The 23120-nt window shown below is 57.2% G+C and overlaps 4 protein-coding genes across 4 annotated transcripts; 2 read left to right on the plus strand and 2 right to left on the minus strand.

The window, feature by feature from the left end:
* Positions 1 to 978: 978 nt before the first annotated feature.
* Positions 979 to 2094, minus strand: MFIFM68171_09297 (Zinc finger protein; the record flags this gene model as incomplete). The annotated part of the gene is made up of 3 exons (XM_071064716.1): positions 979 to 1219; positions 1278 to 1850; positions 1910 to 2094. 3 exons carry the CDS (start codon positions 2092 to 2094, stop codon positions 979 to 981), a joined length of 999 nt encoding a protein of 332 aa, XP_070920817.1.
* Positions 2095 to 7947: 5853 nt separating this feature from the next.
* MFIFM68171_09298 (F-box and WD domain-containing protein) lies at positions 7948 to 11559 on the plus strand (the record flags this gene model as incomplete). The annotated part of the gene is made up of 2 exons (XM_071064717.1): positions 7948 to 8344; positions 8411 to 11559. 2 exons carry the CDS (start codon positions 7948 to 7950, stop codon positions 11557 to 11559), a joined length of 3546 nt encoding a protein of 1181 aa, XP_070920818.1.
* Positions 11560 to 12806: 1247 nt separating this feature from the next.
* On the minus strand, positions 12807 to 15103 carry MFIFM68171_09299 (uncharacterized protein; the record flags this gene model as incomplete). The annotated part of the gene is made up of 2 exons (XM_071064718.1): positions 12807 to 14974; positions 15031 to 15103. The coding sequence occupies 2 exons, from the start codon at positions 15101 to 15103 to the stop codon at positions 12807 to 12809; spliced, it is 2241 nt and encodes a 746-aa protein (XP_070920819.1).
* Positions 15104 to 19816: 4713 nt separating this feature from the next.
* Positions 19817 to 22673, plus strand: MFIFM68171_09300 (Aspartic peptidase domain-containing protein; the record flags this gene model as incomplete). The annotated part of the gene is made up of 4 exons (XM_071064719.1): positions 19817 to 19944; positions 20003 to 20130; positions 20184 to 20543; positions 20605 to 22673. 4 exons carry the CDS (start codon positions 19817 to 19819, stop codon positions 22671 to 22673), a joined length of 2685 nt encoding a protein of 894 aa, XP_070920820.1.
* Positions 22674 to 23120: the final 447 nt, after the last annotated feature.

The following is a 23120-nucleotide window of genomic DNA, read 5'->3' on the forward strand; positions in this document are numbered from 1 at the left end:
AGTCCCTGGGAATCCTGCGCGATTGGTTGCGGGAAGGAGAGACCAGAATTCTTTGTGTTACGCGGTTCATTAGCACATGTCATCCGACATCCTCGGTGGCATATTCGGATCCGAGCTAGTCGCCGGCTTTTCGTGGTTTCACAAGAGACGTAAGAGGATTTCACACGGCGGGACTCGAGTGCGGAAATCTCAGATACAATTATCTGATTCATTTCGTAAAGAGTTTGCGACTGAGATGCAAGTGGTGGACTCAAAAGAAAAGAGGGGAAGAAAGAGAAGAGAAAAAAAGAAGAGACCACTCGAATCTGTCGCCGCCTTTTCACCTTTTACATGTCCTGCTTGATGAGCCGTCAAAACCGGTCTGGATTATAGGTCCAACCCTGAACAACGGGACTCAATATCCACTAGTTTCTCCTCCCAACCATCTCTCGCGTCCCAGCGCGCAAATCCCAGGGGTATTGAAACGATGTGCCCATTTTCATGCTTCCACTTCTCCCATCTTTTGCCAAGAATGCTATGCTCCACCCAGTCCAATCCAAGGCGAAGGGGTTTAGATGCAAGCGTAGCTGTCTAGATGCAATGTCGTGGTCGCGTGATATGGTTCGGAAGCGGATTGTGGTACTGGAGACTGAGCGGCGAAACGACTTAATACGTTGTGATAATGTTTCCGTGGCAGGGAGTGTGTAAGCGGTTGTCGAAATAGAGGGAAGGTCAGTCATCGCCGCCGCTTGGTAAAATCTTCGTGAGTGCTGCTGGAAGATATGATACGTGGCGAATGAGGTTCATGCTGAAGAAGTGATGGCGAGCGATTGCGTCCAGTGGGAAATGATATCCAAAAAGAAGAGGAAAAATAGGAACTCCCGCTCGCTTGCAAAGCGTCATTTTAACTCCTTGGTATTCGTGAACCTGTGGCCCCGGAACAGACTCTGGTCGAACGCCACCGTCGGACGGATGCGAGACGATAGCACCCGACTAGTGTCATTTGAGTTTCATCTCCTCAATCTTCGCCTGTAGACTCTTCACAACCTCTGGATCGGGTTCTGGATCCACCTTCCTCGGGGTTAGCCGCTGACACTTCGGGTGTGAGCAGCTGGGGCAGGCTGCTTCGTCTGAGGGTGGCGAGGAAAAGACGTGTTTGCATTCCGAGCATGTATAATGGCCGATCCTCGTGCTAGGAGCATCCCCTGGGTAGCCGTATGGATACTTATCCTTCTTAGCTCTATGTGCGTATTAGCTCGAGTTCGATCAATGCGGGCAGCAAGTGTTGGAAAACTTACGGGTCGCGAGGGCAGTCGGTGCAACGAGCGTGCTCGCAGCCTTCGCAGGTCTTAGTCTTGCCGGGGAAGAGTCTCTGGCACTGGCAGCACGTTCTCCGTATGCGCTGCCGCGGCTTCCTATGGATGAGATCCTGGCCTCCGGTCTTTGCAGGCCGCTTCAGGACAATCTTCCTTGGGGTTGGGTCCCAATCAGGGATGATGGGCGCCTTCTCTGCCCGTTCCTTGAGGATAGCCGCCCGCCTCTTACGGCTCTCTTCCTTCTCGGCCTCGGTGCGCTTCGGTGGCACACGCGGACACTGCGGGCAGCGGGGGTGCTTGCACTTGGGGCACTCCTTCCCAAGACCGAATGAGGTGCCGCAGTGATGGCACTTCTTGTGTACGCGCATTCGAATAGGCTTCTCCACGCGCAGAGCGTTACCCTCGGTTGAGTGCCACTCACTGGGCTTTAGCTCCAAGCCGTACAGTTCGCCGAGCTTCTTCGCTCGCTCCGCAAAGATTTGGGACCTGGGCACCTTGGTAGCTTCCACGGCCGCTGTCTCGGGGACCTTCGTCGCCGCTGGCTGTGCGGGTTCGCTGTGATATTGGTTAGGTAAGTTACGGTCGCCCGGGTGAAAGAGCAAGGCGGGCATTACCTCGTGCCTATCGCTGGCGTGGCAGCAGCGCCGGGTTTCGAGCCGAGCGTGGACAGTCGACGAGATGGATCGGCCTTCTTCAGTACGGTCTTCATCCTTGACAGGACCTTCCCAATTCCCTTCTTCTCCTTCTCCTTCTCCTTCTCCTTCGGGACCGAAGGTCCTCCTTGCGCTGGCGAGCTCATGTTGGCGGTGATTGTTTGTGTTGTGTGATGTTGGGTGATATGGTGTGGTGTGGTCTGGTGTGGTGAGGTTGCTCAGTAGAGCATCGAGTCCTGGTGACGGGAGAAGGGTTGATATGCGCAGAAGCGGCAAAGAATCGATGTCGGCGCCAATTAAGGCCGGTCGGTACAAGCAAAGTCCCTACACAAACTCGACGGCCGAGACTCGACCGAAAGCTTTTCCAAACGTCCTGGTTGGCAATTGAATCGACGAAGGCGATTCGGAAGCTGTTTGCGGCGGGCCCGGGCGCGCAGTCACTGCCGCTGCAAGCAAAATCCCAGAGGTTCCTGCTCTAGGCAAACTGATTATCGGTTGCCGTGTGCGCGTGGGCCAAAAAAAAAAAAAAAATTGCACACGAAGCCCAGACCAGGGGACGAGCTGCCCTGTCGTGATGCTGTTGATTCGATGTGTCGTTTCTCCCTCGCAGTCGGTCGGTGGCAGCAAGGGGTGCCACTGCTCCCTCTCTTGGAAACGAGAGAGGATGAGGCAGCTGGTGTGGGAAGGGAGAGGAGAAGAGGGCGGAGAAGGCACGGATCAGGCCTGGTACGAGAGGCTAGCAAGGATAGTCTCACTCGAACAGCACCGGATGGGGACGAGGCAGGATGCAGCACGCTAGCAGTAGTGTCGACAGGACAGGCATGGTCCACGCCAATTGCGGAACTGGGACAAGCACCATTCAAGCAGCCCACATGGGAAGAGACCAGCAGACGTGCCACCGCTTATCAATAGCGCCTGCGACAAACCCAATGCCGCCGAGCCCAGCGCCTGATTTAAAGCATAACAGGTTGCGGGCGAGACGCTGGCCAGGGAGCGAAAGCCGGGTGTGCAGGCGTAACCCTAAGCAGGGAAGAACCGAGAGAGCTTGAATTCCCGTCCCTCGACATTTGCCACTGGCTGGTCCCAGTGCGGCGGGAAGGACGGGAACGCTGGGTGGAGGAACGGAGTTGGGACAAATCACAACACCAAGAGGCGGTACGTGAATTACATGCCAACTGTAACGTATCGGTTAATCAGGTACAGTGCACGCATTTCCAATATGTAAAAGTACCTCCAACCCATGCTCGTTTTCTCCACGGAGCAATACAGTGTGATACAGTCTTTGCTGCAGAAATGCCACACCCCCCCAAAACGGTGGACCCCTCTCATCCCCGTCCCAAAAGTCCCCATTCCAGGTGCTTGGGGCGTGCGTGCGCGAGATGGGCTGCCGACTCCACCGTTCACAAGAGCAGTCGGAGCGAACCAGTCACTTTGCTTGCCTCTCCCTTGGGATGCTGTGAACTGCGGGGCAGACCCCTGGTCGCTTCGGAATGGGAAAATCGCCCGGCTTCCCAGAATTTTTGTGTGGGGCTTTCCACGTTGTTAGACCAGTCACAACAATTGGGAAGCTGTCCATCGACAGGGAATTGCCCCACAGGTCTTCCATCAGCACCGTGAACACATCTTTTTCCTTGTGCGGGTCGGTTGCACAGGACCGCGCGTAGCCTTCTTTGGGAAGCAGCGGGTCTGCGAATAGCGCCTAGTCGCGCAAAAAAAAGAAAATGTTTATCTCACTGGTTCCGGCTGATGGACGACTGTGTCGGAGACCGGCCAGCATCCATCGAGCTTCATTCCCGACGCTTTCTCGGCGCCGTGGCCCGATCAATCTGCCGGAATGCGGGCGCTGATCGGGCGGGCAGCCGGACACACCTTGGGTACCTTAGCTTCCCATTTCACGGGAACACATGCACACAGTGCAACTCTGCTGTTGGTTTGTGAGAGACGGAAGCAGAACAATGCAGTCGGCGACCACTTCGTACCAACCGGGAGGCAACTGCAATTTCGATTAGGTACTCGGGTCGTCGAGATGCGTTGGGTCCTGCAGCTCCCAGAGCACCCGGGCCAAGGTGCGCGCAATCACCAGCCTAATCGAGTACATGCTCTGATTTGGTATGGCGACTCGGGGTCTCCGGTCCAAGAGCCCCATCACGTTGCCTCCCAGGTTATTGGTCTCATTCAAGCAGTCCCGTATTTTTCACCAAAAATGATGGTCAGCAAGTCAGCGCCTATTACACAAAAACCGCTTGTTTATTCAGCAGATACGACTCGCCATCATCTCGCCATCATCTCCCCAATGCTATTACGCAGGACGAGCAGACGCCATGTTATTGGTCCTGTAGAGTGAGTGTCCCGGATTGCCGGATAAAGCCCTGGGGCCAATCCGGTGCCTCTCCTCCGAGGCCCGAATTTGCGCGATTTTACTGCCCCGCTTCCAGTCGCCAGCCAGGCTGACACGTCAACCTCTGCAACGACCGACAGACACCTTCCACATGTGCCCGCATTAATATAGCGGCAAGAACGGGCCAGGCAAGAACCCCAGACAGGCCGGGTCCTATGTCGTGTAGAGGCCGGCATTTCCCGGCCGCCACTATGTGAAAACGGACCATGGTGGCCTGGGTGGGAGCCGGCCGACTTCGCAATCGCCCCGCCGCGTCAATCCTTGCTGTCCAAGGTGTCTTGGTTTGGTATTGTACGGGATTCAAGTAACGTTAACGCTGGACGAAAAACCATCAGCGACGTCAGCAATGTCCCTCCGGTTAGGACCCGATTGCTTAAGCTCTAATCGGGCCAATTCGTTTCACGACGAAGGTTGTTGTCAATGCCGCAGTCGGTCGATGATACGAGGCTCTGTTAAAGACAGGTCAGAGGCTGCGGCTCGCTGGTGCTCAGTGTCCGATGCTGTTCATCCAAACAAACGGACAGGCCCAATTGGCTAGACGGGCTGGTCCGCCTGCCAGGTGTCCCCGCTTTGTTGGCACCGTCTGGCTGGGTACTTGCACCCTGGCAAAGGCAAAGTGAAGTGGGGCCGGGGACTTGGGAACCTCCCGAGCGTTGCATTCTTGTGACTCGCCTACAATAATCATCTCGTTGCGCTTTGATCCCGACCGGCGGCCGTCATCACTTTTTGAACTATCCTGCAAGCCCTGTTATCTGCTCTCGGTCCCAAACTGTCGGGTCCAGCAGCCCTTTCAGCCTGTTTCTCTCCGCTGCGTTCTGGCTTACAGATTCCGGTCGCTCAACACCAGTGCGCCTTTGGCATCGGGGTGCCTTGCACCACATGGTGCCATTTTGGCCACCACGTCATCCCCTGTGCTAGCCGGAACCCTGCACTCTCTTCATTACATGACACTGCACCAAGCGTGTTCCATCCCAACGCCCTGGGATCGGCTGTGAAAGGCGTCGCCATCACAGGGGCAACGCATCATCAGACCTTATCTTCTCCAGCCATCATTCAGCTCATGTCGTTGACAGGGCACTGATTCAGGTCCATACGGCGCCTAACTGTTGGTCGGTCTGCATGCGGCGTTCACTACCGCCACTACTGGCGCGGTCGCCGAATGCTATCACCGTGCCCCACCAACTGCTGCAAACCAACTGTAACTTCACCAGGCGCTGCAGCTCTACTGCAGCTCTCAATCGCACTCGGCTAGAGCCACAACGCCAATAGCAAAAGCAGGAGCTCTGTTGCACCTTTCGTCCCGTGTACTGGCGCAGGGCCGTTTGAACAGCTCGTTTTTACTGTGTGAGCTTACCCTGGGTAAGGGCAAACGTCAAGCCCGTAAGTTAGTAGTGTAATGTTTAACACGCCACGATCAAGCCGGAACACGGATCCGGGTTGAGAGGTCCCACTTTGCCGAACCAGGCGGCGATCTCGAGCCGCGCATCATCCGACGGTGCTTCTTTTCCAAACGGGCCGTTAATTGCAGGTTTGGTGGACTGCCGTTTTTACACACAAGGGAGCACTCTCCTCAAACTGTTTCATTTTTCGGTGACCTGTTGGGGTTCAATGTTCCGCAGCAGGCAAGTGATGTAACCCACACCAATTGGGCTCTTTGAGAAAATGCACCATGTCGGTTGTTGCTTCCCCGGCCCCTGTGTGCATTTCTTAGCGAACCCTCGGGCGCTTTCGAGTCAAAATGGGACTAACGCTTTTGGTGCGTTGGCCTATCGGCCGCAAGAAAGTCTTTGCCTCTTTAGAACGAGTATCCACAGGATACAACTGGTGACCCCAGATTCACCTTGGCAGGATAAAATGCTATGCTATGCCATGGGCAACGCGCTGGCGATGCCGTAGATGGTTTCCATCTTGCGGGGGGTGGCCGGTCGGCTCTACCCGCCCCCGGTCCGGGGCCCGGATCGAGCAGGTGGTACGCCAGTAGGAAGCGGCCGTTATTCCGCGGGCTGCGGTGCGCTCCCTCAGTTGAAGGATGGATGCTTCCGCCTGTCCATTGTGAGGCAGGCACAGCAACGGCTGGGGTTCGTATTTACACGTGTAAAATCTCCCAGGCAACCCTGACTTTGAGAACGGCAAGTTTGGATATTCCCGTGGGGCGGCATTGTAGGGGTCATCCAGACTCACCTGAGTGCTCACAGTCCACAAACACCACAATTTAGATGTTCTGTTGCTGGGGCTCCCTCAAAAATGACCTTGCCGCTGCATGAGTTTCGGGGATTGAAGATGGATCCGCGGTCGTCCTCCCTGGGTCTGGCCCCACCAGCCTGACATCCGAGAACATAAGCCAGCTGACGGCAATCCTATCTCGTCCCATCGAAGAGGTAACGGCCCAGGTTCACGGCATTTGCTGGCTGTGGCGCAACCTGACACGGCATTTAGGACGTTGTCCGGACCGCGCCGCTCCCTCCTCACTTTCCGGTGGCAAGCGCGGGCCATTTCAGGAACTAATCCCGGAGGGAGAGAACTTCAAGGCCTTCCCGCCCCCGGGGGGGGGGGGGGGGGGGGTGTGAATGGGAATGTCGGAGATAGCGCGGGAACTGGATTTTTTTTTTTTCAACCCTGTTCGGCTCGTCATCCGAGGGACCCATCCACGTTGAAACCGACTTGGGTTTGAGACAATAGTCTTCTTTGGAAATAATGATATTATTATAGTAATAATACACGATCCTTTTCTCAAGGCCCAGGGATTTCATGGGCGGGTATTCTCCCCCAAGCATCGTTGCCTAAGCAGCTCTTGTCTGGCGGCACATGGATGGCAGCGGAGATGGTCTCCGGTGGTACCTCTGGCACGATTTCGTGCTGTGAGACACTCGTTGAGCGAGATTGGTCGAATATTTCCGTACGTCTGGGTCCGTAAAATAACACGATCAAGTAATTAAAGCCATTCTCATGAGGTCTTGGGACAGTCTCGTGTAGGATCGATGGTTGTAAACATAGTGCAAAGCTCAAATATTAAAAGATAGTGATGGTTTACCGTCGATGTTCTCGGGAGGCTTCCGAGATTGCAGCCCGGGCCACCGAGCCCACAACCTTCCAATCGCAAACCACCCGATGAGGGGCAGGTCAGGCTTTGGGTCGGAAACCTCTGCTTTCTCGCGTGTACCTAGGGAGTTTGTGTTCACAGTGTGTAACAATGGTTAGACGGAGAAATATACTGTATTTTAACCAACCAGGTCCAGGAGAATGCGGCTGACTAGGCACTAGAGTTTAGCGAGGAGTCACTGAGCTTCCCGGTACATCATATGCACCGCTGCACTATTCGCACGTTCCTGGGGAACCAGAAGAGGGCAAACACTTCTGGCCCCCAATCTGGAATCTTCCTGGTTGAACACGAACGCGAAAATTTCCTGCTTCCCCGAACACGTCACTCGAGGCTCACATTTGCAACGCAGCAGCAGTCGCAGCAGCAGTAGCAGCACACCGAAATTGCAGAGCCGCTCCAGCGAACCCACGACGATATTTCTTTTCCTCTGACCACCGTCGACTGTGCAAACCGATCTGCACAGCCGAGCAACCCCTCCGTCCGGTTCACGTAGGAAACTTTATGCAATCAGGGCTGATCGAGACTCCAAACCGCGAATTTCAGACAAGCAACGCTCCCCTTTCCCAGCCCAACTCCAGTCAATATGGCCCCTCTCGCTCTCGGTCAAGCTTCCCAGGCGCTCGCTCCCCGCTGCGTGCCCGAAGCACGTCTTCGGATGCGCTGCGCTCTCCCTGCGCCCTGGACGTCGGCCGGCTCGACCAACAGCCTGGCCGATTGAACGTCGCTGAGGACAAGCCCGCTGCGGGCAACCGACTCGTCGCCGCTGGGCAGCGCATCGCAGACTACGAGAATGCAGCCATCCACGCCTTGCCTTGCCCGAATCCCCGCCCGGCTCTGGGTTTCAAGGTCATCAACGGCTCGCGCTCCGACGGGGTTCAGCTAACCGACTTCCCGAACGGTTCGTGCTCTGACCGCGGGTACCGTTCGGTGCTGCAGAAGCGGCCGCTGACATGAAACACTGCAGAGATCCTGACCCAAATCCTGTCCCACCTGCATCCCGACTCGCACAGTGCCGTAGCCCTAGTCTCGAAGCGCTTCTATGCCCTCGTCACCACCCCGTATGCATGGCGGGCCGCTTTTTTACGCTACTTTGCCGGGCACGACGCCCTGGCCGCCCCAAAGAAGTCCGGCCAGCAGGGTAGAGAGGCCGAGTCTCCTGATGTTATACGGTCCGAAGTCCGCTACTTCACGCGCCTGACGTCTCTGGCGTCATGGCGCAGTGAATACCTACTTCGAGCGCGCCTATTGCGGAGCGTGGTACGCGGAAAGCCGGGCAGTATTGGCGCGTCTACACGTTCCAGCCAGTCTGGCAAGAAGGCCAATGCTGTACTGACCTACAACTCGAAGCTTCCATGGATGATCACCAACGTACATGCGGATTTCTCCGGCGGCAAAAAGGGCCCAAGGGTCATCCACGGTGCCACTGATCTCGGCGTGGCAACAGTCAGTGATCCCACTACGGGAAGGATCGAGAAATGGGGTCTGGACGACCCTTTCTCGTTTCAACAGTTGGACGACGTGTTTCCGAACCTTGATTTCTGGGGTATTGGCGAGGGCCCGGCAGCTCTTCCAAACGTCATGGACGTAAGCCAGCCCTATGGTCTAGTTGGCGGCGAAGGCTTTCCTGGTGGCCGTGTGTATTTCAAGGCCACTGGGCAGCTGCGTGGGCGCTACCTTGGACACGGCAACCCCTCGACGAACACGATTCTGGAAGTTCCCAAGATTCCGGAACTGACAGAAGCGATCAGCTCGGTATGGATCGCCAAGTCTTCCAATGTCGCAACCATGACACAATCCATGGTTGGGATCATGACCGGGTCCACACTCGGTGTTGTGACGAGCTATGCCCTAGGACATGAATCCACTGGTCCCCGATACGGCGATGGGGATATGACCGCTCGATGGGTCCTCAGTCCTGGTGTGCCTATTATTGACATCAAAGTGGATGATCAGTATTGTCAGCGTCGGAAAGCTCTTAGACGGGTCTGGGCCGTTGCGTTGAATGCCTTGGGAGAAGTCTATTACCTGACCGAGGTGCCGACTCCCGCCCTTCTCAAGGGCAAAGCAGAGAACGCGGTCAGGGATGCTTGGCATGCTGGCCGAGCTGCGTACTGGGAGCTAATCGAGTCGACCCGGCGAACGGCACAGCCTGATGAATTCGATAAGAATGCGGTCTGCGGCACATATTCTCCCAGGTCCTCAGCCGACTCGATGGGTTTGAGCAGGGAGCAAATCGTCGCCGAGGCTAGGGAGATCGAGGCGTTCTTTCGTCTTGCGCCTGCCCACTTTAGGAAGGCGTGCCAGGGTTGGGACATGCTACGCAAACTCGAGGTTGATTTCGCCGCTGGCGACGAGAATGGCGCTGGAGAGGCCATCTTCGTTATCACGCACGGACACCAGGACGGGGAGCGGGCCTCCGTTCGCAGATTTGTCAAAGGCGGCATCTCCACAGAAACACCCAAGCGATCAGGGGCCTTGACTCCGGTTGCCCAACCCGCCGCCAGCGGCAGATCCATCTTCGGGGGGAAAGCGGCGACAGTAGTATCTGAAGCGGCCGTTCAAGCCGGGATGGATGGGATCAGAGAGACGTCACTCACCTCCGGACTGAGCACTCCGCAGCTTGGATCCATGCCAACGAAAGTGGATAGCGAAGAATGGCGTTGCAGCGAGTATCTGTTCAAGCACAACCCCAACACCGGCATCACCGCAAGCGCTGTGGATATGTCCACGTTTGCTGTGATGGCGGCCTTTGAGGATCCTCTGCATTCCGGGTCGCCGGTGACATTAGCCAGCCTTCCCAGCACCCCCACGTCCAAAAATGCCACGGGTGAAATCCCTGGACGCCGCGCGCGCTTCCTGGCCGTTGGCACCAGCGCTGGTTCTATCGTTGTGTGGAACATGCGTGACACTGCTTCTCCGGTGGTGAACCCCGTGAGGGTCATCCAGACCGAATCGCCCGAGATCACCAGCCTCGCAGTGTCTGCGTTATACCTTGTCCACGGGGGCAGCGACAGCCTTGTACAGGCTTGGGACCCTCTGGCATCATCTTTGGAGCCCATCCGGACCCTCAACGCCAAGTCATCCGGCCGCATCCCGCGCCATATCCTCAATGCTAATCCCGCATTACAGCATGCAAGCTACTTTGCTGTTCGTGCCATCTTCCTGGATCCGGACCCGGCAGTGCTTCGCGGTATCCTAGCCTTTGGCACGTTTCTCCGTTTCTGGACGTATAGCTCTACGAACCAGGCCCCGGGCCGAAAACGCCGTCTCCGCCACTCGGACATTCACGGCCGCTTGGCCAGCCGGAGGCACGGCGGCGCCGTGTCGAGCTACATTGCGGCCGAGGAAGCAGAGCTCCGCCACGAGCAGGAGCACCGCTCCCGCGAGATCAACCGCCTCCGCAAGCGGTTTGGTGTTGGGCTCGGGGAGCTGACCGAGGAGGAAGCGATTCAGTACGCACAGATGATATCCGAGGAGTCGTTCCTCCTAGACGAGCAGCGCCGTCTGAGCGCCAGCGACACCGGCTCCAGTGCCGACGCCGCGTCGTCGACGAGTAGCCTCGATACGATCACGCCTGAGCTGAGCGTTGCGGAAAACGCCGCTGCCGGCCCGAGCGCTTCGGCGCTTCCACCCCTTGTTGAGGAGGGGACCGATGATGATTATGAGGCGCAAATCCAGCGGGCCATTCGGCTGTCGCTGATGGAGGGGGTCAATGATACCGGAGAATCACCTAAGGGCATTAGCTCGGGCGAGTATAAGTTCCAGTTTAGGACCAGAAGCAAGGAGGGGAAGAGGAAGGGGAAAGGGAGGTCGCCGTCTAGGTCGCCGCCGGAAAGCGCTAGCGTTGGCACGCCTGCGCATGTTGCTCTTGATTGTGGGGCCGGGTACGAGGCGGATAGTGTTGAACTGCCTGCCGATATGGGAGTGGATGTTGATGACGATTTGGCGCTTGCTCTGCGGTTGAGCTTGAAGGAGGAGGAAGCCAGGCAGAGGAGGGTGTCGCGGCAGGCTAGTGCTTCTTCTTGGAGCGTAAGTGAGGAGGATGAGTATCCGCTGTTGGAGGGAAATGGGAAGGGGAAGGGAAAAGCGGGCGCGAGGGAACCGTGGCTCTGACAGAAGTTGAAGCGGAGTTGGCAAGAGGGGGTCGATGGATTGGGTTCTCTTCTTCATCCCCCATAATACCGATGGGGGTAATTGTTTGCTGTGCTGTTGCATCGAAGTGCCTTTCCAACAGTCCGGGATTACGCAAGTCGCTAGCTAGCAACATGTTCATGTCTGCGACTTTGAGCTGAGCAGGGTAGTCGGTCGTTCAACACGAGCGAAATTGAATTAGGTTTATATCGGGGAATGACTTCTCACTACCGGCGATACATTCAACGCTCCCTAATACGTATTACCACATCCCCTCCCCTTATCATGGAGCACTACTCATTTGAGATAGTTTGTATGACCATAGAGCCTCGTAAATGGTGTGCCCTGCTACTTCAGGGGCTATAGAGCCCAACAGAGAGTAACCGCCTCAGTTTCCAGTTCTGTTCGTGCTTAACATCAAACACAAGCTAGAGCCCGGTGATCGTAATACTTGGTACTCGAGTGATGTCTTCCCAGTACATGAGTCACCAGGGAAAGTGAATAAACCAATCGAGTGTGGATCTAAGAACCAACCCATATTGCGGATGAACTAGGTAAGACGGGTACAATCCAGATACCGCCCACCGGTTGCCCTTTTCCTCGACGGCTGGACGGGGCAAGTGGGAATAGCACGAGACAAACTTAACAGTAAAAGGGACCCTTCACTCCCACGAGGGGTCACGGAGAGCAAGTAGGGCAGATGGTAATCTTAGTAGCGTTTTATATGCTATCTGTTGCTTATACACGCTCGCTCGTCGGCACATTTCCAATCCTCGACGAAAGAGTCAGCAAGGCAAAATAAAATGTAAATCCCTTAATTCCCCTACCTCCTCATCTTCCTGGGCAGCAGCTATATACTCGCCCAGTTCTCCGGGTATCGTACCAAATACACACCAATCGGGCTACATACATCCTATCTGTGATCCTTTCACCCCCCCCCCCCCCCGGTTCCATCCACGTCGTATACCACGGAGCCGGCCGTCAATCGCGGCCCGCGTAACCAAAGTCAAGGCCCAATTGCTCACAGTATGAAAAGGAATACCAAACCCAGACTGGCGCTTTTGTTTCGTTCGCACACACACACACACACAAACCCTGAAGGAAGAGAAATGACAACAAACACGATTAACTCCTTTGCGCCGTCATCGGAGAGTCTTCGTAACCAAAAAGCAGCCGAGAAGACATCGGGTGCAAAAAGGTGAGAGGGAAATAAAGGGAGCAAGAACAACTCAAAATGCCAACGCCCCAACTCCGACAGCAACCACCAACCCAAGCACCCACTCCCTCGCGGGGGGCGTCAGGCCCCCAGCACCATCCTCCTCGCCATCATCCCCGTCACCGTCGCCGCCGCCGCCACCAGTAGCGCTGGCCGCGGCACCCCCAAGCCCTTGCCCGGGAGTAGGCGTGATGACCATGGTCGGGCCAAAGGGGTAGGTTATGCTCATGGTGCTGCCGACGACCACGCCGTCGGGGCCGACGGCGACCGTCTCGCCGCCCACCACCGTGGTGGTGGCCTCCGCGCCGGGGCCGATCGTGTACGTCACCTCCTTGATCACCACGACCGACGCGCCGATCTTGGTGATGGTCGCGCCGCCGACCACGGCGAACTCGGTTTCCCCGGCCTCGGCCCCGGGCCCGCCGAGCGTGAGCGTGCCGTGGGCCGTGACCCCCCCGCCGGGGCCGAAGGTGATGACGTCGTCGTCTATCGTGATGAAACTGGTCGTGGAGAGCGAGGTCTGGTAGGTGAGCGTGGTGCCGCGGATGACGACGGTAGACGGGCCGATGGCCGTGATGACTTCGCCGCCGGCGACGACTACCTCGGTCGGGGAGGGATGGGTGGGCAAGGACATGGTTTGGGAGGCGACGGCGATGGTAGAAGGGCCGATGGTGAAGGTCCGGCCGGAGATGGTGGCGATGGTGGCGGTCGGGGAGAGGGTGAAAGTGGAGCCAGCGACGATGGCAATCGAGGATGATATCACCACGGGCAGGCCGGCTAGGTTGGTGCTTGTTGGGGTCGGGACAAAGACGCCGCCCCCCGTCGCGGATGGCCGGTCGATGGTGGTGCCGGCGCCGATTATCTGGGTTGGGTTAATGGTGAAGGTTTGGCTAGAGACGACGACGACTTGGGTCTTCGCGGTGGGGTTGTCGCTAATCGTGTTGCCGTCGATGACTACGGCAGAGGGCTGCACCTCGATTGTGATGGGAGTCACAGGGGTCGTGACAGGCTGGTGACCGGGACTAGACATGCCCTGGGCCGGGTTCTGAGAATCGTAGGCGGGCGGCGAGACGCCGCCGGCTTGCGTAGGCTTGACGTGGTGATCCCGTGTCGTGGCCGGCCGCGAGATGCCGTAGTCTGGTGTACGGATGGTCGAGTATACCACGGCGGGGTTCTTGTCCGTGGTGATGAAGACAACGGGATTGAGGGTGGTGGTCTCTGCGCCGAAGCCCCAGCTTTCTGTTGTGGTTTTCACTTCGCACGTCACATACTTGCTACCCGTCCCCGTCGAGGTGCAGACCGAAATGGTCATTCTCGGCAAATCTGGGGGCACAACACAAGACGAGGTAGGCTCGGGGATCGAAATCGTCGGATATGCCGGCGTGTAGTCTTCTGGGTTGCCGTACCAAGTGATTGTGCTTGTGTAAACAATCGACCAACTTGTGGGCGGCACGGTTAAATCTGAAGCCTGACAGTAGCTGATAGTGCCCGAGGGACCGTACGTCCATGCTTCGGTTGCGGGGCGTGAGAAGGTCATGAAGGTCGACTGGGTCAAGGGGCCGCGTCCACTAGACGAGAGGTCATCACCCAGATCCACAGTTTCCGTCTTGCTCCCGATGATCTCGGTGGTAGTTGGTCTAGGGGGCCCTCCACCGGGAAGATCGCCGCCCGACCCTGTCTGTTCCGCCGAAGCGGTCGTCGCCAACGCGGTGGTACCATCGGGCCTTGGTATCGCCGGTGGTGGTCGGGGGAGCGGCCGGGAGGGTGGTGGCCTGACCTCTGTTGTCTCTACCGGGGGCGGCCCTTTCTCCGTACCCGGGTTGGGCGTTACCGAGATCTTCGTCGGCACCGCAGTCCGGGTAGGTGCGTTCGAATCGGTCGTCAACGACCCACCGGAGCCGAACACGCCCGGATAGACATAATCCTCTCCAGTCGAGGTGGGTCGCACGATGCCTGAGCTGACGGCCGCAGGCCCAAGGCCCGGTGAAGTCCCTTCTGTTCGCGAACTGCCTCCAGTCGAAGCCTCCGAGATGGGAGTGGCCGCAGTTGTCACCGTTGCTGTCGGCTCCGGGAGGGACACGACGGCGTCCGCTTGACTCGTTTCACTTGTCGTGCTGTTACTACTGGTCCCCGGCCTAGTCTGAAGTGAACTAATGACTCCATCTTGACGTCTAAGCCGACCTATTGCTAGCAGTTAGCGCCAAGCGGTGCTTTCGCGTGTTCCCGTCGATACTCACCTCCGAGGACTGTGTCGAGACCGAGACTGGAGAGCACTGCGAAAGAGAGCAGCACTTGTCTGCCTCCGACCATGCTGTCCTGGCTCGGGGCAACGCGTTGTGTTGCTTACGCTGCGCCTCAATGGCAGACAGAAGGTCCTGATACAGGCCTTTTCTGCCTCGTCCAAGCATCTGAGCTGGAAGCCCGAGATGAGATCACAAGGATGGCCTCAGCATCGCGCCCAAGGTTGGCATCATGTTGGGGAGAATGCGGGAGAGACGGAAGAGAAATGAAAAAGCCAAAGCCTAAGCCTAAGCCTATCGGCACGACAGGTAGCAAGGGTTCCGGGAATTGAGCGGGTTCCCGTCAAAGCTCCGAGACAACAGGACGAACAGCGAGGTTTCGAGGTAGCACTAATCGCGCATCAGAATAATTACTGCGTAAATCTTCTCTCCAGCGCTCCACAGGCGAGACTGGGGAGCCTTTACAGGGCAATTTGCACGCTTGGTTTAAGCCTAATAGCTGCTGTGGGACGATTTCATTTACTGTGGAGGGTGCCGGCCCACGAGGCCAGCGCGCAAACTGGGGCGATCCGGGGGCCAAGTGCTTGCCAAGCTCCGACGAGCAAGCAAGGGAGGTCCGGAAGAGGATGAGGATCTGTTAATGACAAGGGTCCCCCCTTGCCCAACCCAGCCCTCTCCGAAGGGACGGGACTTGGGGAGGGGGGAGGGGGAACGGGCCAGAATCCACGATTGGCCGGGTGATTGTCCCAGGCATGCTCCAACACGGGGAACGCGGGAAACACTGGGGCCCGTCTCTTGGACCTTGGCCCTGTTGCCCTCGATGCGATCCAGGCTTCACGTTGTTGCTTAGCTTCCAAGCTTCCCGCACCAGTCGAGTCTCTTTAAGGAAAATCCCGATCCTTGGTGAGGAAACGGCACCGAAATAAGGAAAGGCGGGGAATGTCGAAACGTTGACCAGGGGATCAGGCGGAGCGATGCGCGCAACATTGCGCTACACTAGGTCGGCGACTCGTCTAAAGCCCTGTCGCATTTCATCAGTGTAACGGAACGCTGAATCGAAGGTCGCAGCCTCAAGACTGCCGAGAGACCATTCTGAAAAGGAGCAGAGCATTCCGTTAACCACTGTCTGCGCCTTGGCACCGTCTGCATTGATCCTCAGCTCATGGCGAGGCCGCGAGGCCGCGAGGCCATGTCTGTTCAGCCGCCGTAGCGTGAAAGGCGATCCATGGATGAGTCTGCAGCCTCTCGGGCCGTCTACCCTTCATTCGACCGGGACGCCCAAAGCAGCACTGCAGCAGTCGATCGATTTAGTGGTACAGACCTCCTTCAAACTCTGCATCAACTGCGCCTGGCAGACCGATTGGTAAACTATAAGCTAGTATCGTAATTCCAACATGTTTTATGCCCGAGTGCCACAACCGATCGACAAAGTTGCCAACTTGCCTAGTGGGCCGCCATGGCCCACGGCAATTGGTGTCGTTTCGGAGCAGAAAGCAAGGGGGTTGCCGGCGAGCCGATAGGTAAATCGGGAGTTGTGCATCTCGATATCTGGTGGCGCGGGCCTGGACTCGGCGGAGGGCTTGACAAGGTCTCAGCTGTTTCGGACTGACTGATATTATGAGATAGACAATCGTGCCGATGCTTTGGCCATCCCGACAGCACAATTGGCACCCCTGATACCGGTACATGCTGCTGTTTTATTTCTGCTATTCCCCGAGACGCAGGAACTCTGAGAGAATGTTTTGCTGACTGTGTTGGAACGCGGAGGGTTTGCTTTCTTGCCCAGGCAAGAGACCCATGGTAACACTCGAGTCCAAGAATGCTTCCATTCCATGCTTCGCCCACACTCTCGTTGGTTCGCTTCGGCTGCATAGCAGGCACTGTGGCCAATGAGGGGACACGGGCAAGCGAGAAGAGGAGCGGGGGGGGGGGGGGAGACCAGCTGGTTCAAGTCCCAGATCAGAGTACTGAATGTCGAGCCCGACACCGATTACTGTAAAACAGAGGAGTGCAAAGCAGGCGAGTTGCTTGGCAGGGGACTGGGGACGCCTGCATAAACGTCTCCTCGCCGTCGCACGCGGTGTCATGGACAAAACACGCAACGCCTTCCCGTTTGAGAGCGAGCGCCAAGTAGAGATGACGCGCCTCCCGTCGGCGATGGGATAGGTTGGATACCAACCTCTAGGCTCGACGGAGCGAGCAGCGGGTATATCGTGTCCCAGAACCGCGAAAGCCGGAGGCCGGTGCAGTCGGGTGTGTTGCACCGTCTCGACCACGGACTTGCGTACGGGAGAAAGTGCCATGCTGCGTTTCGCGAGTGCCGAGAAACATGGTCGTGTACCGGGCTACCGTTTGGCGACGGCTGGGAACAGATGACAGGGCCAGGTAATTTACCAAGCCCATCATGTGGTTCCGGCCCTGTGCGGATGGACAGCAAAGCGCTGGGGAAGGCGAGGGCTTGATTGGGTGTGTCGGCAAAATAGGTGGCATTGAATTTAGCCAGAGTGGTCTCACCCTCTCAGTGGTGAAATATATTACCTCTGCCGTGTCCGATGCATCCCTCATACCTCTTCAGGTCAAACCTCTTCGCTAATGTCCCCCGCCGGAGGGTGATGTGCCTGAGAGTGAAGCGCTTCGCTGGTGTCGATATTTGGTCAATATAACGACATAGCCATCGGGGAACCTTTTTTTGGCCAGCATGCCACTGCTATCTCTGGCCGATGAAATGATGCGATGGCCCCGGTAGCGCTTCTCTACAACCCGATCATCATGTCAGTGAAGCGGCGAATATTGGCCACTTTGGTTACTCCTTTAAAGACGAGTGATGGCCCGTTCCTGGGGGGAAGGTGTGTGTGGGCAAGTTCGCCCCCGGTGAGTCTGGCGGCCAACTTTGACAGCGCGGTTACGGAGTTTTGGAGGCCAAGAACTTTCCCCTCCCGGCTTGGCCACCGAGACCGTCTCCCCGGCACTTGCGGTCCCAAGCAGGCGGCAGATGCTGCTACAGACTCCCAAGCGAGGTTCCCTTCGTAATGACCGCTGTCGAGGCTTGCCATGAGTTGTGCCGCTTTCTCGCCGGGCATGGGGCATCTCATTTTGGCCAAGATCGGCGGCACTGGGCAAACATTGATTTCCCCCAAGACGCACCTCGAGGGAATCATAAAAATTGACGATGCCCGTCGAATCCTCAAGCCATGATGCGCGGAATGTGCGAACACGAGTTTGCCAAGCCCCCACCGGATCGTTGATGGCTCATTGGGGCTGGTGCGCGGTTCTTGCTGGCGGCGGCCTGGCTTTCGGTTGGGGTTCCTAGAGGCAGGGCGGAGGCGCAGAAGAATGAAAGTGACGCGCATATCAGACGAGCCCTGCCGTTGTCCCCAACACGCCTAATACACTACGCCCAACTCTAATCGGACATTTCGTCCACCCCCGACTCCCACCAGTCTCGATTCGAGTTAAGTTCTCACGCCGCAAAAGCCTAGTGTCGGGAATCTTTCAGCCACCGGAGCTTGCCGCGTTAACACCACGTGCTGAGTGTGCGGTGTGCAAGATCGATGCGCGTTGATGCTGTCACGATCCGTAGCTCGTCCATTTTGCCAGGCAATTAATTAGCAGACGGCTTCCGCATACGAAAGTGCCGGGAAGGGGCGGCATGATGTATAGAGGCGAAGAGGCGTGCATTCTAGTCCTTTTTTTTTTTTTTTTTTTTTTTTATAATTCTCTTCTTTTATTTTTTTTTTTTTCTCCTTTTCCCTTTATCCCCTCGGCCGTCTGGAATGGACGAGGGAGACGAGAGGGGTAGGACCAAGCATTTCTCAATCGAGACGAGTGGCTTTCCGTTTCCCTGGGCGGGCGTTTTAGCCAGTAGTGTACTGTACAAAAAGTCTTGGACCCTAGCCCCTGGGCTCTTGCTCGCCTCCCTTGCGTTTGGAGAAGGCGGGGGGGTTGCTTTCCCCAGTGATTCCGCGGGCCGGTGGAGCACCTGCCATCTCCCGCCTCACCGAAAGGAAGGTGCTTATCCCAGCAGCGAACTTAGCGTTCTTGCGTCGTTCGCTCCCTGTTGTCCAAACTCCCGTTCTTCCCGCCTGAGTTCGTTTCCAGCCGTCATTTGTGCGCTCTATGTCTACGCAGTGTCCGGTATAGTAAGTAACCTCTCTCAAGTGTCGCGATTCCTGCAGGGCGAGTGTCGGTTCCAAGTCGATTGGGGAACCCGAGACGAGCCCAGGCCTGCTTGATCCCGCAGCCCGGTCCAGTCCTTCGCTGCACCCGCCGATCTTTTTCTGCTTGAGCACCCACCCCCAGGAAGGGAAGCGAAGGGCAAGAACTCTTCCATCTGAAAAAGTTCCGTAGAGCGTCTCCCGGCTGGTATTTTCCGCCGTTGCATTCCTCGTCCCACGGGAAGCCGCACCCGCATGCCGTCGTCCCTCCCCCATCTCGAGCACGCGCGTGTAGGTCACCCACACTTCCCTCCACTTCCCCGTCTTTCCCGCCTTTCTGTACGCCCATTGCTGCTGCGACTTTGCTCGCCGGCACGAGTGACAGAGTAATACCTGGCCATCGAACTGCCTGGCCCCAGCTGCCTACCCGCCTCACTGCTTTCTCTCGACTCCGGCGTTCCAATTGCTCGGGTTGCCCATTGACACATCGTCCAGCTCATGGCACGCCGAGACGAAGTCTCCAGTGTCCTAGGACCTCCTCCCCTTTCGTGACAACCTATCTACCCCATCCCCATCGATCGCGAGCGCCCGGTCCCAGCGCCGCGAATCAGGGCCAGGGTGCTGCAACAATGCGGTTGCCCTACCTTGGGGCCGCTGTCGTTTGTGACATCCTGCTGCTGTCGTCCGTGTCGCAACTTATTGCTGCATCCGCCTCCGAACCACCGAGTCCGCTCTGGATCCAACCGTCCGGCGAGTGGTACGTGCCGCATCCCTTGTGCTCCGTCTTACGCTGTGTCTTCTGACGGCGCCCGCAGGTACGGCATCGACGGTACCTGGTCTAGCTTCACCTTCTACGTGGGCTCTCCCGCCCAGATAGTCTACTTGACGGTTGCCACGGCCCTGTCCGAGATATGGGTCATCTCGACCGGTGGCTGCTCTCCAGGTCAGTATTCTGTCTATCGTAGCGGCGGTCGTATCGTTGACAGGGGGTTAAAGTCCAACTCTGTATCGACGCTCGGGGCGGCGTCTTCGACATCGCAGCGTCCGAAACATGGCGATCGCTGGGGAGCTGGCAGCTAGGCGCAAACCACACGGGTATGGGGGGTAACGGCGACTACGGACTCGAGACGCTCGCTTTCGTCAACACGATAGAGCGCCATTCAAGCGCTATCGACGGTGCGCTAGTAGCGGCCATCAATGACACTAACTACTATCAGGGGTATATCGGCGTCGGCGTGACGCAGGGAAGGTTTGGGAATAACCTTACCAATCCATTCATCTCTCAATTGGCCGAGACGTACGGCACCATTCCAAGCCATGGCTATGGATATACAGCGGGAGCCTACTACCGCCCGAGTAAGCTGCCTCGACGTTGTCCCCCCCGCGCTGATGACTTCCACTGCTAACGCATCCCAAGGCGGTCAGAACAGGGGCACGATTGCATCGTTGACGTTGGGGGGCTACGATACGATGAGGTTTGCACGCCATGACACCTCGTTTTCACTCGACCCGGTGACGCGGCTGCCTACCGTCCGGCTACGCGGGGTCTTCGCACAGGTGTCGTCGAGAGATGAGGCACCCACGAGCAACTGGACATCGACGACCCGCACGCTTGTGGCCATGGACGATTCTATCACGGCCGTTATTGACTCGTCGACGCCGTATCTGTGGCTTCCCACCGAGGTGTGCGATCGCTTCGCTGCCGCCCTGAACCTGACGTGGAGGGAAGACTTGGGCGTCTATGTTTTCTCAGAGGGAGCTCAGTACCTCAAGTACCAGGTCGATACGTCGCTCTCATTTACCTTCTCGCTTTCCAGTTACCATAACGCCGACAACTTCGGAGATCCCTACAACATCCCTGGCGTTGTCAACATCACCGTCCCAGCTGCGGCCTTTGCGCAGCTCCTACGATATCCTTTCAAGGACGTTATCAAGTGGGGGGAATCGAGCATCCCGTACTTTCCGTTGAAGCGATCCACCGGGGATGTCAATAATAACCAGTACATTATTGGGCGCGTGTTCATGCAGGAGGCGTACATCATCACCAGCTACGACAGGGGCACCTTCTCACTTCACCAGGCTCTTTTCCCTGACAATGCGGCCACCAACTACTCGCTAGAAGCAATCACAAGGCCACCGGACAGCCCGTATCCTCGCTTTGAGGGCGAGCATACTTCTAGTAATGGGCTGAATGCTGGTCAAACCGCCGGCATTGTGCTCAGCGCGTTTCTTACCGGCAGCATTTTAGGTTTAATATTGTGGTTCTGCTGCAGACGCCGCCGGAGAGCAAAACAGGACAAGCCTGACGGCCAGGAAGAGGAAAATAAGGAGGGAGCTCAAGTCGTTGAAGACGAGGAACCGAAGAGCCCCGTCAAGCGAATGTTTACGATGATGATCAGGAGGAAAAGATCGAGAAAACCGGCGGTCCAGGAGACACACGGAGACAGCACCCAGCCGGTCGAGGTCGGGGCCGACGCCCAGCACCAGGTTTTTGAGATGCCGGCTCCGCCTGAACCAGTTGAGCTGGACAGCCACGACGTCGGAGATGAGGACACGGATTTCGGGGTCGATAGTACCGAGGGGTTAAGCCAGTACGAAATCACCCGGCGGAAACTGGACAGACAGCTCCAGGGGCCAGTGCCGACCTATACCCCATCCGCGCCCACCTCGCCAACGGCCGGACAAGAAAAATCGGCGCAAGACATAAGTCCCGTTGCCCATTACCGCCCGCCTTCGGAACCGTCGCCCGTATCATCTCCAACATACGCCAACAGCAACTCACTCCCTGACTCGCTTCCTTCACCCATGTCCCCGCATGGTGAATGGACGAGCCGAATGTTCGACCTTCCATCACCGATGACAGTCGCACCTCCATCGCATTTCCCTCTCAGTACCCGGACCGGGTCCGACCCCAGCTCCAGCTACTCTCCAGTCTCACCTCAGTCAATACATTCCCGGCAAACATTTGCTCCATCATCTGTCACCCGCTCCGACTCGAACAATCCTTCTCCTACTTCTCCAACGGGATCCATGCAGCTGCCTTCTCCGACGTTCCAGCGGACGCCCATCGACCCATCCCGAGTAATTTGTCTGGGACCCTTGCCGGAGAACGTCCAGCTTCCGAATCAAGCTTCAATTCAGCGGATATTGGCCCCCGGTAGCCAATCGGCGGAAGCGGGACCGTCTCATCCCTGTCCCCCAGAATTGCCGCTTCCTGAACCTCTGGGGCATTACCGCTCCCAAACCCAAGGCTCGAGCGACACGCTAGGGAGCAACTTCACTGTGGAAGAAGAGAATCGACTCAGGACGGATGAGATGACGCGACATCGAAGCCTAATGAGGCAGGAGCAACAGCACGGGCGAGATGAGGGGAGCGGCATGCCCCGCAGTCCCCGCAGCATGGAGCGCATCGAGGGTGGTTCGGAGCTCATACACGTGCCGCAAGTTGCTGAGAAGCGGTATAGCTGGGAGCAGGATAGCAGTTGACGGCCTCGCAGCTAAGTCAACCACCACAACCGCGTCAAACGTCGGGACCGTTTTTGACTATACTTTCTTATGTCTTGTGTTACCAAATCGTATATATATCGATGCTGCGTGGCGTTTATTGGATTCTTCAGATCTCGGGTCGATATACCACTGCTTCTACTTTCGCTATTTTCTGGATAAAGTGGGATTGAATTGGAGCGCGGCGTTTTGGATTAGGGTTGGCGTTGGGTCGATCGGACCGGACTATCCGTGGCGCAAGAAGGCAACAGGAGGGGTTTTCATGATCGAGGGTGTCTGGACAGACGGTGTGTGCTGACCGCGAATGGGGGTTTCAGGTGGACGACCGGCCGTGCTGGGAGGCATCATGTGCGCCCGCGCCCTGCTTTCATCGCAGAGGCTTACTGGAAGGAAGGGAAAATGGCTTCACTGAGCCCAGAGTGTCCAACC

This window comes from Madurella fahalii (assembly GCF_045866475.1).
Source record: "Madurella fahalii IFM 68171 DNA, scaffold_5, whole genome shotgun sequence".
Lineage (NCBI taxonomy): Eukaryota > Fungi > Ascomycota > Sordariomycetes > Sordariales > Madurella > Madurella fahalii.